The sequence below is a fragment of the Scyliorhinus torazame genome, chromosome 4, assembly GCF_047496885.1.
Source record: "Scyliorhinus torazame isolate Kashiwa2021f chromosome 4, sScyTor2.1, whole genome shotgun sequence".
Classification (NCBI taxonomy): Eukaryota; Metazoa; Chordata; class Chondrichthyes; order Carcharhiniformes; family Scyliorhinidae; genus Scyliorhinus; species Scyliorhinus torazame.
This window is the reverse complement of record NC_092710.1, coordinates 345,560,750-345,577,981: the sequence shown is the minus strand read 5'-3', so window position 1 is coordinate 345,577,981 and position 17,232 is coordinate 345,560,750. Positions and strand designations below refer to the sequence as shown.

General features: G+C 49.5%; 1 protein-coding gene across 1 annotated transcript in view; it reads left to right on the top strand.

The window, feature by feature from the left end:
- LOC140411508 (dynein axonemal heavy chain 8-like) overlaps positions 1-17,232 on the top strand; it is a 2,059,122-nt gene that overhangs the window by 2,024,260 nt on the left and 17,630 nt on the right. Inside the window, exon 90 of the mRNA XM_072500594.1 lies at positions 7,629-7,818. Coding sequence (XP_072356695.1) covers positions 7,629-7,818 — 190 coding nt within the window. The remainder of the gene's footprint in view (positions 1-7,628; positions 7,819-17,232) is intronic.

Genomic DNA, 17,232 nt, shown 5'->3' with positions numbered 1-17,232 from the left:
AGGAGCTTCAGTGACACTGTGATAAGGTGAGGCCTCATAGCCCCAAGGTAACCCATTTGGCAGGTAGGATCAGGGAAAACCCAAAAGCTTTCTATAGGTAGGTCAGGAATAAGCGAATGACTAGGGTAAGAGTAGGGCCAGTCAAGGACAGGGATGGGAAGTTGTGTGTGGAGTCTGAAGAGATAGGCGAGATACTAAATGAATCTTTTTCGTCAGTATTCACTCAGGAAAAAGATAATGTTGTGGAGGAGAATGCTGAGACCCAGGCTATTAGAATAGATGGCATTGAGGTACGTAGGGACGAGGTGTTGGCAATTCTGGACAGGCTGAAAATAGATAAGTCCCTGGGGCCTGATGGGATTTATCCTAGGATTCTCTGGGAGGCCAGGGAAGAGATTGCTGGACCTTTGGCTTTGATTTTTATGTCATCATTGGCTACAGGAATAGTGCCAGAGGACTGGAGGATAGCAAATGTGGTCCCTTTGTTCAAAAAGGGGAGTAGAGACAACCCCGGCAACTATAGACCGGTGAGCCTCACGTCTGTAGTGGGTAAAGTCTTGGAGGGGATTATAAGAGACAAGATTTATAATCATCTAGATAGGAATAATATGATCAGGGATAGTCAGTATGGCTTTGTGAAGGGTAGGTCATGCCTCACAAACCTTATTGAGTTCTTTGAGAAGGTGACTGAACAGGTAGACGAGGGTAGAGCAGTTGATATGGTGTATATGGATTTCAGTAAAGCGTTTGATAAGGTTCCCCACGGTAGGCTATTGCAGAAAATACGGAGGCTGGGGATTGAGGGTGATTTAGAGATGTGGATCAGAAATTGGCTAGCTGAAAGAAGACAGAGGGTGGTGGTTGATGGGAGATGATCAGAATGGAGTTCAGTTACAAGTGGCGTGCCACAAGGATCTGTTCTGGGGCTGTTGCTGTTTGTCATTTTTATCAATGACCTAGAGGAGGGCGCAGAAGAGTGGGTGAGTAAATTTGCAGGTGACACTAAAGTCGGTGGTGTTGTCGACAGTGTGGAAGGATGTAGCAGGTTACAGAGGGACATAGATAAGCTGCAGAGCTGGGCTGAGCGGTGGCAAATGGAGTTTAATGTAGAGAAGTGTGAGGTGATTCACTTTGGAAGGAATAACAGGAATGCGGAATATTTGGCTAATGGTAAAGTTCTTGGAAGTGTGGTTGAGCAGAGGGATCTAGGTGTCCATGTACATAGATCCCTGAAAGTTGCCACCCAGGTTGATAGGGTTGTGAAGAAGGCCTATGGAGTGTTGGCCTTTATTGGTAGAGGGATTGAGTTCCGGAGTCATGAGGTCATGTTGCAGCTGTACAAAACTCTGGTACGGCAGCATTTGGAGTATTGCGTACAGTTCTGGTCACCGCATTATAGGAAGGACGTGGAGGCTTTGGAGCGGGTGCAGAGGAGATTTACCAGGATGTTGCCTGGTATGGAGGGAAAATCTTATGAGGAAAGGCTGATTGACCTGAGGTTGTTTTCGTTGGAGAGAAGAAGGTTAAGAGGAGACTTAATAGAGGCATACAAAATGATCAGGGGGTTAGATAGGGTGGACAGTGAGAGCCTTCTCCCGCGGATGGAAATGGCTGGCACGAGGGGACATAGCTTTAAACTGAGGGCTAATAGATATAGGACAGAGGTCAGAGGTAGGTTCTTTATGCAAAGAGTGGTGAGGCCGTGGAATGCCCTACCTGCAACAGTAGTGAACTCACCAACATTGAGGGCATTTAAAAGTTTATTGGATAAGCATATGGATGATAATGGCATAGTGTAGGTTAGATGGCTTTTGTTTCGGTGCAACATCGTGGGCCGAAGGGCCTGTACTGCGCTGTATCGTTCTATGTTCTATGTTCTATTTTCTCACAGGTGGGGAGGCCATTATGGGTCCCACGCCATTCTCATCATTCCACATGGAGATCTCACATGCTGTCTGGGAGAGGGTGGGTGGAGGAGAAAAAGGCCTCGAGCATTGAAGGCACCAGCAAGTACCACAAATGACATGCCTCTGTGAGCCTTGTTCTTATAGGTACATGGGTTCACCATTCTGGAGAATGCTGGCCCAGGACCTTTCTGGAAAGCTGCAGTACATTAATCACATGGCACGCCACCTAGTGGGTTACTTATAAGAAGAAGCATGAGAAAGATACATGAAACCTAATTGCTCCCAACCCTATCTTCCCTCCTTGCACGGAATTATGTTAAGCCACAATCATAAAGAGAGGAAAACTGGAGTGAGTTGGACACAATTTCAAGGAGCTGGCAACCCAGCTAGCAGGGGTGGAGCAGAACAAATCCATCAGAGATAGAGAGCTTGGCTTGCAACCGTCAGCCTGTAAGGATCCATGCTGGTCATAGAAACCTCAGTGTCAAGAGTGCCTCCATTTTGGAGGCAGTTCATACAGTCACTCGCTCTCTCTCCTCTCTTCTTGCAGGTGCCACCAGGAAGGTGCAATCCATATGACTCTTCTTCAGAGCCTTTATTTTATTCTGTTATAACTAAGTAAGGAGTGGGACAAAGAGAGGAGTCAATTCAACTCTTCTAACCCAGTCATAACAATATTTTGCTTCATTTGTTGAGACCGTGGGCGGGATTCACCGTTTCCCGACACCAATTTCGTAATCTCCGATCAGGCGGAGAGTCCCTTTTGATGGCTAAATCGGGCAGCGCCGGTTTGATGCCAGTTTTGTATCCTTCACCCCCTCCGAAATGGCGTCATACCGTCGCCTTTAGAACGGCGTTGAAGCGTCACCCGAAGGCCCTGTGGTAAACAACTGTGTTCCTAAATTAAGGGTTGTACGGTAGAACCTGCACTGCAGGTTCACCTGGGCCCCTGCTCCGCCCAGGAGCCGGGTTATAAATATGCGTGGCCTTCAGCTCGCAGCCATTTCATCAGCTGCTGTAGGAATCCGCACTTCAGATACTAATAAAGACTCAGTTTGAATTCAACTTCGTCTCCAGCCAAATCGATCGTGCCTCAATTTATTAGTATCTGATTCAGAAGCTGGATCTCTGGGTTAAACCAGATCGACTGCAGCTGGATCCACACACAAGCGATGCCAGAAAGGACTTTCAGCACTGGCTAGCTTGTTTTGAAGCGTATATCAACGCGGCGCCGACCCCTGTTCCAGAGGCTCAGAAGATTCAAATCTTGCACTCCAGACTCAACTCGAAAATCTTCCCGCTGATCCAGGATGTGCCCAATTACGCTGACGCTATGACTCGACTCAAAGAGAGTTATGAGCAGAAGACGAACACGCTCTTCGCCAGACACACGCTCGCAACGCGTACTCAACTACCTGGTGAGTCAATCGAGGACTTCTGGAGGGCCCTGATCCCACTAGTTCGGGACTGTGACTGCCAGGACGTTACAGCTAAGGAGCACTCAGATCTCCTTATGAGGGACGCTTTTGTAACTGGGATTGTGTCCGATGTTATCAGGCAGCGGCTCCTAGAAGGGGCCATGCGCGATCTCGCAGAGACTAAAACACTAGCGCTTTCCATGACGGTCGCCCTGCAAAATGTACAGTCCTACGCCCCCAACCGCGCAAACCACTCCTCCTACGCTTCATGGGCCCCACAGGTAGCCACCCCAGCGGGGGGGCTAACCACCCAGTATGCCTGCGGTACGCGCCAGCCAGTGATATCCGGGGCCCCCATTGCTATTTTTGCGGCCAACAAAGACACCCCCGCCAACGCTGCCCAGCCCGCGCTACCCTTTGTAAGGCCTGCGGGAAGAAGGGCCACTACGCAGTGGTGTGCCAGGCCCTCTCAGCAGCAGCGGTCGCCCCCCCCGGGTCACGGACAATATGCGCCGCAATCTCCCCTCCTCCCCAAGCCATGTGCGAGCAATGGGCGCCGCCATCTTCTCCCCCACACAACACGTGGTTTCATGGGCGCCGCCATCTTGCTCCACCCCCGCAACGTGCGTTCCATGGGCGCCACCATTTTGTGACCCCCAGGACCTCCGGGTGCCGCCATCTTGTCCACCCCGCAGCACACGGAGCCCAACGGCGTTTCAGGACCCCGACGCAGCGGCCACCTCACTACCCGACGATCAACCACGACTCGCATCCATGGTAATCGACCAGTCCAGACCACACACTCTGACCAACGCATCCACCAGCATGAAAGTCAACGGCCACGTGACCTCCTGCCTACTGGACTTCGGTTGCACCGAGAGCTTTGTACATCCAAATACGGTAAGGCGCTGCTCCCTTAAGGTACACCCTACCAATCAAAGTATCTCCCTGGCCTTCGGATCCCATCGCATAGCGCTGGGATCTACTGCACGGTCACGCTCACAGTCCAAGGCATAGAGTTCCACAGTTTTCACCTCTACGTCCTCCCTAACCTCTGCGCTGCACTTATCCTTGGCCTGGATTTTCAGTGCAACCTCCAGAGCCTGACCCTTAAATTCGGCGGATCCTTACCACCCCTCACTGTCGGCAGCCTTGTGACCCTAAAGGTCGATCCTCCTTCCCTCTTTGCCAATCTAACTCCAGATTGCAAACCCGTCGCCACCAGGAGCAGACGGTACAGCACCCAGGATAAGGCCTTCATCAGGTCCGAGGTCCAGCGGTTGCTTCAGGAGGGAGTCATCGAGGCCAGCAACAGCCCCTGGAGAGCTCAAGTGGTAGTAGTTAAGTCTGGGGAGAAAAATCGAATGGTCGTGAACTACAGCCAGACCATCAACAGGTACACGCAGCTCGACGCGTACCCCCTCCCACGCATATCTGACATGGTTAACCAGATTGTACAGTACCGGGTCTTCTCAACGGTGGACCTGAAATCCGCTTACCACCAGCTCCCCATCCGTAAATCGGACCGGCCATACACCGCCTTCGAGGCAGACAGCTGGCTATATCACTTCCTTAGGGTCCCCTTCGGCGTCACCAATGGGGTTTCAGTCTTCCAAAGGGAGATGGACTGAATGGTCGACTGGTACGGCTTGCGGGGCACGTTTCCGTACCTAGACAATGTGACCATCTGCGGCCATGATCAGCAGGACCACGACGCCAACCTCGCTAAATTTCTCCGCACCGCCACTCTCCCCAACCTCACGTATAACAAGAAGAAGTGTGTGTTCCATACAAACCGTTTTGCCATCCTCGGCTACCTGGTCCAGAACGGAGTTCTGGGGCCCGATCCCGACCGCATGCGCCCCCTCATGGAGCTTCCCCTCCCCCACTGCCCCAAGGCCCTCAAACGCTGCCTGGGGTTCTTCTCGTATTACGCTCAGTGGGTCCCAAACTATGCGGACAAGGCCCGCCTACTCATACAGTCCACTCATTTCCCCCTGACGGCAGAGGCCCAACAGGCCTTCGCCCGGATCAGAGCTGATATTGCTAAAGCTGGAATGCACGCTGTAGACAAAACACTTCGTTTCCAAGTAGAAAGCGATGCATCGGACATCGCCATTGTCGCCACCCTCAACCAGGCAGGCAGGCCCGCGGCATTCTTTTCCCGCACCCTCCATGCCTCCGGAATTCGGCACTCCTCCATCGAAAAGGAGGCCCAAGCTATCGTTGAGGCTGTGCGACATTGGAGGCATTACCTGGCCAGCAGGAGATTCACTCTTCTCACTGACCAACGGTCGGTAGCCTTCATGTTCAACAAAACACAGTGGGGCAAGATCAAAAATTACAAAATCTTGCGGTGGAGAATCGAGCTCTCCACCTATAACTACGGGATTAAGCAGCACCCTGGCAAACTCAACGAGCCCCCAGATGCCCTATCCTGAGGTACATGTGCCAGCGCACAGGTAGACCGACTCCGGACCCTGCACGACAGCCTTTGTCACCAGGGGTCACTCGGTTGTACCACTTCATTCAGGCACAAAATTGGTCCTACTCCGTCGAGGAAGTAAGGACGATCACCAAGGACTTCCAGGTATGTGCGGAGTGCAAACCGTACTTCTACCGGCCGGACCGCACACAGCTGGTGAAGGCCTCCCACCCCTTTGAACGCCTCAGCGTGGATTTCAAAGGCCCCCTCCCCTCCTCCGACCGACACACGTATTTCCTCAGTATGATCGATGAATACTCCCGTTTTCCCTTCGCCATCCCATGCCCCGACGTGACGTCTGCCACTGTCATTGAAGCCCATTCATGAGTGATGAGCTACGCCAGTTCCTGCTCAGCAGGGGTATCGCCTCCAGCAGAATGATGAGCTACAACCCCCGGGGAAACGGACAGGTAGAAAGGGAGAATGGGACGGTATGGAGGGCCGTCCAGCTGGCCCTACGGTCCTGAAATCTCCCGGCTTCCCGCTGGCAAGAGGTCCTCCCTGATGCACTACATTACATTCGCTCATTACTTTGCACTGCTACTAACAGTACACCGCATGAATGTCTTTTTGCCTTCCCCAGGAAGTCCACATCCGGGGTATCACTCCCAACTTAGCTCACAGCTCCGGGAACCGTGCTTCTCTGTAAACATGTGCGGCTCCACAAGGCGGACCCGGTGGTGGAAAGGGTGCACCTGCTCCACGCAAACCCACGGTACGCCTACATGGCGTTCCCCGACGGCCGCCAGGATACCATCTCCCTCAGGGACCTGGCACCAGCAGGTTCCGCCCCCACACCACCCCCGTCGCCCCTGGCGCCACCCTCCCCTCCCCCGCCGCCGCCATCACCCCCGCTAGGACCGTCCATCCTCCCCCCGCCCACCCCCATTGATGAAGAGGATTTCGGCACACACCCGGAGTCAACTTCAGCACCATGGCAGCACCAACATCGCCGGCTCCACTTCGTCGATCCCAGAGGACGATCAAGGCGCCGGACCGGCTGAACCTCTGACCGGCCTACCGGATGACCAGAGACATTTTTTTTTCACTGTTCCGTAAATATTAAAGATTGCGAATTAGATATAGTTATCCACCACCCCCGCCGGACTCAATTTTAACAGGGGGTGAATGTGCATGCTAGCTCTGCCCAGGAGCCGGGTTATAAATATGCGTGGCCTTCAGCTCGCAGCCATTTCGCCAGCTGCTGTAGGAGGCCACACTTCAAATACTAGTAAAGCCTCAGTTTGCATTCAACTTCGTCTCCGGCCAAATTGATCATGCCTCAGGCCCTCCCCTGATGCTCCGCCCCCGATCGGCTGGGTTCAAGGTGGCGTGGTTCACTTGTGGTCTCAGCAGTCAGGAACCCGGTGTGGCAGCTGCTGACTTGTCCAGCGCCGCCACAGTCGGCTGGGAGCCGTGCTGCTGGCCGAGGTGGGGGGCTTCTGCGAGGGCTGTGAGGTCTGGTGGGGTGGCCAGGGGGGCACTATGTGGCAGGTCGGGTCCGCGCATGGCCGGCGCCATGTTTTATGGCATGATCGCTGCAGGTCATTGCCGTGTGTATGCGCGGCCACGGACCCGGCATTCTCCAGCTGTTTATATCGTGGGAGCCGGGAGTTTTATTCAGCGCAGCGTCTAGCCCCTCACCTGTCACAGGATCGGTGAGAGTTTGGCACCGATTTTCTTGGCGTGGAGCGCCACAGTTCCTCCGCTGGTATCAACACTTAGTGCCAAAAACGGTGAATCCAGCCTCATTTGTCTACATCGCGGTGAGCACGGGTTCTGTATGAAGTGCAATACTCACTCTCTTTTCCCTTACAGAATTTAACAGATGCCTTGGATAACATGTACAACGCTCGTGTCCCTGCAGTGTGGAAGAGGATTTCCTGGGATTCTTCTACGTTGGGATTTTGGTTCACGGAGTTTCTGGAGAGAAATGCACAATTTTCCTCCTGGATATATGACGGCAGGCCCAATGTATTTTGGATGACAGGGTTCTTTAATCCCCAGGGTAGGTAGCTGTAATCTAAGATTTTGAGTGTGAAGTAGTGCTACATTGAGGTTCTTTGCAGCATTTGCTGATAACAATTTATAATCCCACATTAATTCAGTTTGCTCCATCTTTGGAAATGTAACTCAGCCACCTGGAAGCTCTTGAGATCAAAGAGACAACCTCCGACTAAAAACTGCACACAGAAAAACAGCTGCTCGTCTCAGTTAATGGAGCCATAAAAATAAACAACCTTAATCCTCCCTTTTGAAACTGCCTTGCCCTGTCAATCAGAGAACCTGTAAAAGGCAATAATCTGTGAAATTGAATGTAAACAATGAACTTCAAAGTTTTTAGGCTTCTAAGCATACAACCAGACTATAAAAAACTAAAGCACTGTTGCTTCACAGTGCTGGTTCGATTCCCGGCTTGGGTCACTGTCAGTACAGAGTCTGCATATTCTCCCCATGTCTGCGTAGGTTTCCTCTGGGTGCTCAGGTTTCCTCCCACAAGTCCCGAACGACGTGCTGTTTGGTCATTTGGAAATTCTGGATTCTCCCTCCATATACCCAAACAGGTGCCGGAATGTGGCGACTAATGGCTTTTCACAGTAACTTCATTGCAGTGTTAATGTAAGCCGATTTGTGACAATTAAGATTATTATTATTAACTGTGGAAAAAAACATTTCAAAGGTTTCCACCCCATTTGACCTGGAAGAGGGCAAAGCCTGGGTGGGTGTGAGGGGTCTCTGATAATGATGCCTTCCTTCCTGAAGCAACCAGAGGTGTAGACAGAATACCTTTACCTCACAGCTCGATTGATTGATTTATTGTCATATGTACCAAAGTACAGTGAAAAGTATTTTTCTGCGGCCAAGGGAACGTACACAGTACATATGCAGTAGACAAAAAGAATAATCGACAAAGTACATCAACAAATAATGATTGGTTACAGTGTGGAACAAGGGGCCAAATAAAGCAAGTACATGATTAAGAGCAGCATCGGGTGTCGTGAATAGTGTTCTTACAGGGAACTGATCAGTCCGAGGGGGAGTCGTTGAGGAGTCTAGTAGCTGTGGGGAAGAAGCTGTTCCTATGTCTGGCTGTGCGGGTCTTCAGACTTCTGTATCTTCTGCCTGATGGAATGGTCTGGAAGAAGGCAATGCCTGGGTGGGTTGGGGTCTCTGATAATGCTGTAAGCCTTCCTGAGGCAGCAGGAGGTGGAGACAGAATCAATGTGCATGTGGCAAGCTTGTGTGATGCGTTTGGCTGAGTTCACCACACTCTGCAGCTTCTTGCGATCTTGGACCGAGCAGTTGCCATACCAAGTTGTGTTGCAGCCGGATAGGATGCTCTCTGTGGCACATCTGTAGAAGTTTGCGAGAGTCAATGCAGACATGCCGAATTTCTTTAGCTTCCGTAGGAAGTAGAGACATTGTTGGGCTTTCTTGACAGTTGCATCAACGTGAGTGGACTAGGACAGACTGTTGGTGATAGTGACCCCCAGGAACTTAAAGCTATCGACCATCTCTATTTCGGAGCCGTTGATGTAGACTGGGGCGTGTGTTTTGCTTTGTGCACAATCTTTGATCTTTGAACTTGGTATACTGACAGGCTGGTTAAAGGGTTGTGGTGTACAGATAGGAACACTTTACTGTCACAGAACTGTATATTTCCTGCCTTCTTCCCATAACCCCTGATTGATCAAAAACCTATCTATCTCTTAAAGACACTCAGTAATTTGGCCTTCACAACCTTCTGCGGAGGAGTTCCACCTACTGGCTGAAGAAATTGCTTCTCATCTCTGTTTTAAAGGACTGTCCCTTTAGTCTGAGATTGTGACCCCTGCTTCTAGTTTTCCCCAAAAGTGGAAACATCCTCTCTACGTCCACTCTATCCAGGCCTCGCAGTATCCTGTAAGTTTCAATAAGATCTCCCCCTCATCCTTCTAAACTCCAATGAGTACAGACCCAGAGCCCTCAACTGTTCCTCATACAACAAGCTCTTCATTCCAGGGATCAGTCTTGTGAACCTCCTCTGGACTGTTTCCAGGCCAGCATATCCTTCCTTAGATACGGGGCCCAAAACTGCTCATAATACTCCAAATGGGGTCTGTCCAGAGCCTTATATAGCTTCTGATTTCCTTTGTGCTTCTGATTTCCTAAGCATTTCCCCATTTAAAAATAGTCAATTCCTCCGTTTCTCCTTCCAAAGTACATAACCTAACTCATTTTCACATTGTATTCCATCTGCCTCTTCTTTGCCCACTCTCCTAGCCTGTCCAGGTCCTTCTGCAGCCCGCCTGCTTCCTCAATACCACCTACAGATCCCATGACAGACACCCCTCGGCATCCTAGAGGAATGTTTAGGGAGGGTACCCACCGGGTACTCACCCGAGGGTACCCACCCTCTCACCATCCCTCGGACTGCAAGCCACCAGCTCCCCATTTCTCGTGACTTGCACCAATTTAAACCAGTGGGACTCTTGGCTGGGGCAGGGGGGAAGGGGAGAGGGGGTGGAGCAACTCAGGAGGCAGGTGAATCAAAAGTCCTACCCTTAAATTAGGGGCGACACGGTAGCACAGTGGTTCATAGCGCCAGGGACCTGGGTTTGATTCCCGGCTTGGGTCACTGTCTGTGCGGAGTCTGCACGTTCTCCCTGTGGGTTTGCGTGGATTTCCTCCGGGTGCTCCGGTTTCCTCCCACAGATCAAAGATATGTATGTTAGCTGGATTGGCCATGATAAATTGCGCTTCGTGTCCAAAAAGGTTAGGTGAGGTTACTGGGTTATGGGGATAGGGTGAAGCTGAGGGTTTAGATAGGGTACTCTTTCCAAGGTCCAGTGCAGACTCAATGGGCCAAATGGCCTCCTTCTGCACTGTAAATTCTATGATCTATGATTCAAAACAGGTCTGATGAGCTATTTGCATGTTTCTATCTGGTCTGGGCGGGAACCTCGTCGGAGATACAGGAAGCTGATGAGGACTGGCGGGATGGACTGAGATCTTACAAGGGGTTCCATGGCCGGCGTGAAACATGATTTTAGTCTGACGCCAGATTCACTGGGCCATCGGGATTCCCTTCTCTGGTGTGCAGCCTCACAGATTCCTGGCCATAATGTAACGATATCACCACCATAACAATCTGACCATCAGGATTTACTTTTAAAAGTATATTTATAAAAAACATTATAGTTAACAAAATTATTCCTTTTAAATAGATCATAGAATCTACGGCACGGAGACAGGCCCTTGGGCCCAAACTGGTCCATGACAACCAAAATGCCATTTGCCTGCATTTGTCCCTTATCCCTCTAAACCTTTCCTATCCATGTATCTGTCAAAATGCCTTTTAAATGTTGTCAATATCCCTGCCTCAACCACCTCCTCCGGCAGCTCATTCCACATACCTAACACCCTCTGTGTAAATAAAGTGCTCCTCAGGTTCCCATTTTCCCCTCTTAACTTAAACCTATGACCTCTAGATTCCCCAAACCCGCGAAAATGACTGAGTGCATTCACCCTATCCCTCTCATGATCTTATACACCTCTATCGATCACCCCTCAGTCTCCTACACTCCAAATAAAAAAGTCCTGGCTTGCCCAATCTCTCCCTATAACTCAGTCCCCTGAGTCCTGACAACATCCTTGTAAATCTCTTCTGCACTCTCTCCAATTTAATAACATCTTTCCTATAGCAAGGCGACCAAAACGAAACACAATACTCCAGGTGCGGCCTCAACAACGTCCTGTGCAACTGCAACAGAACTTCCCAGCCTCTCTACTCAGTGCCCTGGCTGATGAAGGCAAGCATGCCAAAAGCCTTCTTTACTGTCCTATTTACCTGTGACTCCACCTTTATTCCACTGTGCACCTGAACTCCAAGGTCTCTCTGTTTCACGATACTCTCTAAGGTCTGACCATAGGGGCTGGTTTAGCACAGAGGGCTAAACAGCTGGCTTGTAATGCAGAACAATGCCAGCAGCGCGGGTTCAATTCCTGTATCGGCCTCCCCGAACAGGCGCCGGAATGTGGTGACTACGGGCTTTTCACAGTAACTTCATTGAAGCCTACTTGTGACAATAAGCGATCATTATTCATAGTGAAAGTCCTACCTTGATTTGACATTCCAAAATGCAACTCCGCACACTTATCTGTATTGAACTTCATTTTCTATGTCTCGGCCCACTTCCCCAGCTGATCAAGATCCTGCTGCAATTTTTGATAATCTTCCTCTCTGTCTACAATACCACCTATTTTAGAGTCATCTGCAAACTTACTGATTATGCCTTGTACATTCTCATCCAAATCGTTGATATAAATTACAAACAGCAATGGGCCCAGCACTGACCCCTGAGGCACACCACTAGTCACAGTCCTCCAGTCCGACAAGCATCCTTCCACCATTACCCTCTGGTTCCGACCACCAAGTCAATTGTATATCCAATTTACCAGCTCTCGCTGGATTCCATGTGACCGAACCTTCCAGAGCAGCATACCATGTGGAACTTTATCAAAGGCCTTATTGAAATCCATATAGACTACGTCTACCGCCCTGCCCTCATCAACCTTCCTGGTCACTTCATCAAAGAAATTGAACAAATTTGTAAGTCATGATCTCCCAAGCACAAAGCCGTGCTGACTAGTCCTAATTGAATCCTGGCTTTCCAAATGCCCGGATATCTTATCGCTCAGAATCCTCTCTCATTACTTACCCACCACAGATGTTAGGCTTATCGCTCTAAAATGTCCAGGTTTTTCTTTGCAGCCCTTCTTAGGGCACAACATTTGCTATCCTCCAATCTGCTGGTACCTCACCCGGTGACTAACGATGATGCAAATATCTCAGCTAGGGCTCCCACAATTTCTTCTCTGGCCTCTAACAGTGTTCTTGGATATACCTGGTCAGGGCCAGGAGATTTATCCACCTTCATACATTTCAATACGTCCATCAGCACCTGCTCTACTGTAATGCAAACTGTCTCCAATATATCACCACTGACCTTCATGTCTTTCTTCACGGTAAATACAGAGGAGAAATAGTCATTGAGAACCTCGCCTAACTCGTGCGGTGCCACACATATGTGACTACTTTTGTCTTTGAGGGGTCCTATTCTCTTTCTAGTTATTCTTTTTCCTTTAATGTACTTAAAGAATCCCTTTGGATTCACCTCAATCCTCTCGGCCAAAGCTACCTCATGTCCCCTTTTTGCCCTCCTAATTTCCTTCTTGAGTATACTCCTGTGTCCCCTGTACACCTCCAGGGAATCCCTTAATTCCAGCTGCTTATACCTGAGCCATGCTTCCTTTTTCCAGGCCAAAACCTCAAGACGTTTTGTCATCCAGGGTTCACTACTCCTGCCAGCCTTACCCTTCACCCTAACTGGAACACAAATCCTGAACTTTAGCTAATTAGCTAAATAATTCTGAACAGTTATGAAGATTAGCCTCAGGAGATAGAACATAGAACTGTACAGCACAGTACAGGTCTTTCGGCCCACGATGTTGTGCCGAACTAGTCTGAAACTAAGATCAAATCAACCTACTCCCAATCATTCTAGTGCACTCCATATGCCTATCCAATAACCGCTTGAAAGTTCCTAAAGTGTCCGACTCCACTACCATAGCTGGGAGTGCGTTCCACGCCCCAACCACTCTCTGAATAAAGAACCTACCTCTGACATCCCTCCTATATCTTCCATCATGAACCTTATAGTTATGCCCCCTTGTAACAGCTACATCCACAGAGGAAAAAGTCTCTGAACGTCCACTCTATCTATCCCTCTCATCATCTTATACACCTCAATTAAGTCACCTCTCATCCTCCTTCGCTCCAATGATAAAAGCCCTAGCTCCCTCAACCTTTCCTCATAAGACCTACCCTCCAATCCAGGCAGCATCCTGGTAAATCTCCTTTGCACCCTTTCCAATGCTTCTACATCCTTCCTAAAATGAGGCGACCAAAACTGTACACAATACTCCAAATGTGGCCTTACCAAGGTCTTGTACAGTTGCAGCATAACCTCACGGCTCTTAAACTCAGTCCCCCTGTTAATAAATGCTAACACACGATAGGCTTTCTTCACGGCTCTATCCACTTGGGTGGCAACTTTCAGACGTCTATGGACATGAACTCCGAGATCTCTCTGCTCCTCCACATTCTTCAGAACCCTGCCGTTAACCCTGTAATCCGCATTCAAATTTGTCCGACCAAAATCAATCACTTCACACTTGTCAGGGTTAAACTCTTTTCAGCCCAGCTTTGCATCCTATCAATGTCTCTTTGCAGCCCACAACAGCCCTCCACATTATCCATTACTCCACCAATCTTGGTGTCATCAGCAAATTTACTAACCCAACCTTCAACTCCATCATCCAAATCATTGATAAAAATCACAAATAGCAGAGGACCCAGCACTAATCCCTGTGGTACATCGCTGGTGACTGGGCCCCAGGATGAAAATTTACCATCGACCACCACCCTCTGTCTTCTATGTGATAGCCAGTTACTGATCCAATCAGCCAAATTTCCCTTTATGCCATGCCTCCTTACTTTCTGCATGAACCGGCCATGGGGCACCTTATCAAACGCCTTACTAAAATCCATGTATACACATCAACTGCTCTACCTTCACCTATGTACTTAGCTACCACTCAAAGAATACAATCAAACTTGTGAGGCAAGACTTACCCCTCACAAACCGTGCTGACTATCCTGGATTAAGCTGTATCTTTACAAATGATCATAAATCCTATCCCTCAGGACCCTTTCCAATAATTTACCTATGACCTAAATGAGACTAACCGGCCTATATTTCCCAGGGTTATATCTATTCCCTTTCTTGAACAAGGGGACAACATTCGCCTCACTCCAGTCTTCCGGCACTAATCCTGTAGACAGTGAGGACATAAAGATCAAAGCCAAAGGCTCTGCAATCTCATCCCTCACCTCCCAAAGAATCCTAGGATATATCCCATCAGGCCAGGGGGCTTATCTATCCTCAGGCTTCTCTAAATTTCTAACACATCTTCCTTCCGAATATCTACCTCCTCCAGCCTACCAGCCTGTATTGCAGTACCCTCCTCAACTTCATGGCCCCTCTCCTTTGTATGTTTGTATGTGTAAAATTGTGTTCCCTTTCTCCATTGGCTCAGGAACTTCGCTCCACACAATATCGCCATTAGTCCTTTAAAAGCATCTTCAAAAGATCAGAGGTGTTCCGTCTTGGACACCACACTTCAGGAAGGATATGCTTGCCTTTCAGAGATTACAGTTAAGATTCACCAAGGGTTGTTGGAGTAGGGGGTTAGATTATGAAGACAGGTTACACACAATTGTAAAGTGAAGTACAGGAGATTAAAGGTAAACTGATTGAGGTATTTAACATGTTAAATGTATTTGATGTAAATACAGAGAAACTTTCATCTGGAATTAAGAACAAGGGGACACAGTCTTATAATGAATGCTAGGCCATCAGGAGAGTAATCAAGAAGCACTTTTATACAGAAGTCTGTAACTCTCTGCCCCAAAGGGATAAACTGAGTTGACAAAGCAGACATTCATAGATACACAAGAAAAGAGACAAGTTGTCATATGCTCAGAGGAAGACAGGAAATTGCTAACTGATTAACATGATGATAACAAAAATGCTTAATGAGAGAATTAAGAACAATAAAACACATTGGCGACATTGAGAGATTCTGGGAGGGATTATCTGTGCAACCCACGAGGAAGGTCCCGCTGGTGTGAACAGCTGGAAAATTCCAGCCACAGGGAATAGTTAAAGTAGTTCATTTATTCCCAACAAGGGAACAGGAAACCTTGGACTGGGTGTTGTGCGATGAGAAAGGATGAGTTGGCAACCTAGTGTGCGAGAACCCTTGGGAATGAGTGACCACAATATGATAGAATTCTTTATCAAGGTGAATGGTGAGGTAGTTGAATCTGAGACCAGGGTCCTGAACTTCAATAAAGGTAACTATGATGGTATGAGTACAGTAAGAAGTCTTACAACACCAGGTTAAAGTCCAACAGGTTTGTTTCGATGTCACTAGCTTTTTGTCTAGCTTTTTGTCTGGCACCTTTGAATCTGTCTATATATATGTTTCTGGAACATACCTCTTCATTCACCTGAGGAAGGAGCAGCGCTCCGAAAGCTAGGGGACTTGGACAGGCTGAGTGAGTGGGCATAAATAAGCATGGCAGTTGCAGTATAATGTGGATAAATGTGAGGTTATCCGCTTCAATAACAAAAATAGGAAGGCAGATTATTATTTGAATGGGTGTAAATTGAGAGAGGTGGATCAGCGAGACGTTGGTGTCCTCGTGCATCAGTCACTGAAAGCAATCGTGCAGGTACAGCAGGCAGTAAAGAAGGCAAATGGTATGTTGACCTTCATAACGAGAGGATTTATGTATAGAAATAGGGATGTTTTACTGCAATTGTATAGGGCATTGGTGAGGCCACACGGAGTATTGTGTGCAGTTTTCGTGTTCTTATCTGAGGAAGGATATTCTTGCTATGGAGGGAGTGCAACGAAGGTTTAGCAGGCTGATTCCTGGGATGGCAGGACAATCATAGGAGGAGAGATTAAGCCGATTAAGATTATATTCTTTAGAGTTTAGAAGAGTGAGGGGGGATCTCATAGAAACATTTTGTATTCGAACAGGGGGCGGGATTCTCTAATCCCGCGGCAGAGTGTCCACGCCGTCATAAACGCCGCCGCGTTTTACGACGGCGTGAACGGCCGACCCCACGACTAAATCTGGCCCCTATAGGGGGCCAGCATGGCACTGGAGTGGTTCGCGCCGCTCCAGCTGCTGATCCCGGCGCGAACTGGGCACCGCGGGATCCGCGCATGGGCAGTGGCTTCCTTCAACGCGCCGGCCCCAACGCAACATAGCGTAGGACTACAGGGGTCGGCGCGGATGAACCAAGGCCCCCAGTCAGAGAGGCCGGGCCGCCGATTGTTGGGCCCCAATCGCGAACCAGGCCACATCGGAGGACCCCCCCCCCCCCGGGGTCGGACCCCCCTACTCCCCCACAGGCCATCCCCGGACCCCTCCAGGCCAAGTTCCCGCCAGCTGAGAGCAGGTGTAGACGGCGCCGGCGGGACTCAGCTTTTTCACGACGACCGCTCAGCCCATCTGGGTCCGAGAAGCGGCGGCGGGGCCGTGCAGAGCAAACCACGCCGTCGCCAATGGCGCTGATTCTCCGCTCTGCGGAGAATCGTGTGCCAGCGTCAGGGCGGTGTGGCGCGATCCGCGCTGGTCGCAGGGATTCTCCTGCCCAGCCCCGGGCTGAGAGAATCCAGCCCAGGATTAGAATCAGGGTAGAGTCAGAAAGAATGTTCCTGATGGTGAGGGAGTCCAGAACTACGGGTCATAGTTTGAGAATAAGGACTTTTAGGACTGAGGTGAGGAGAAATCTCTTCC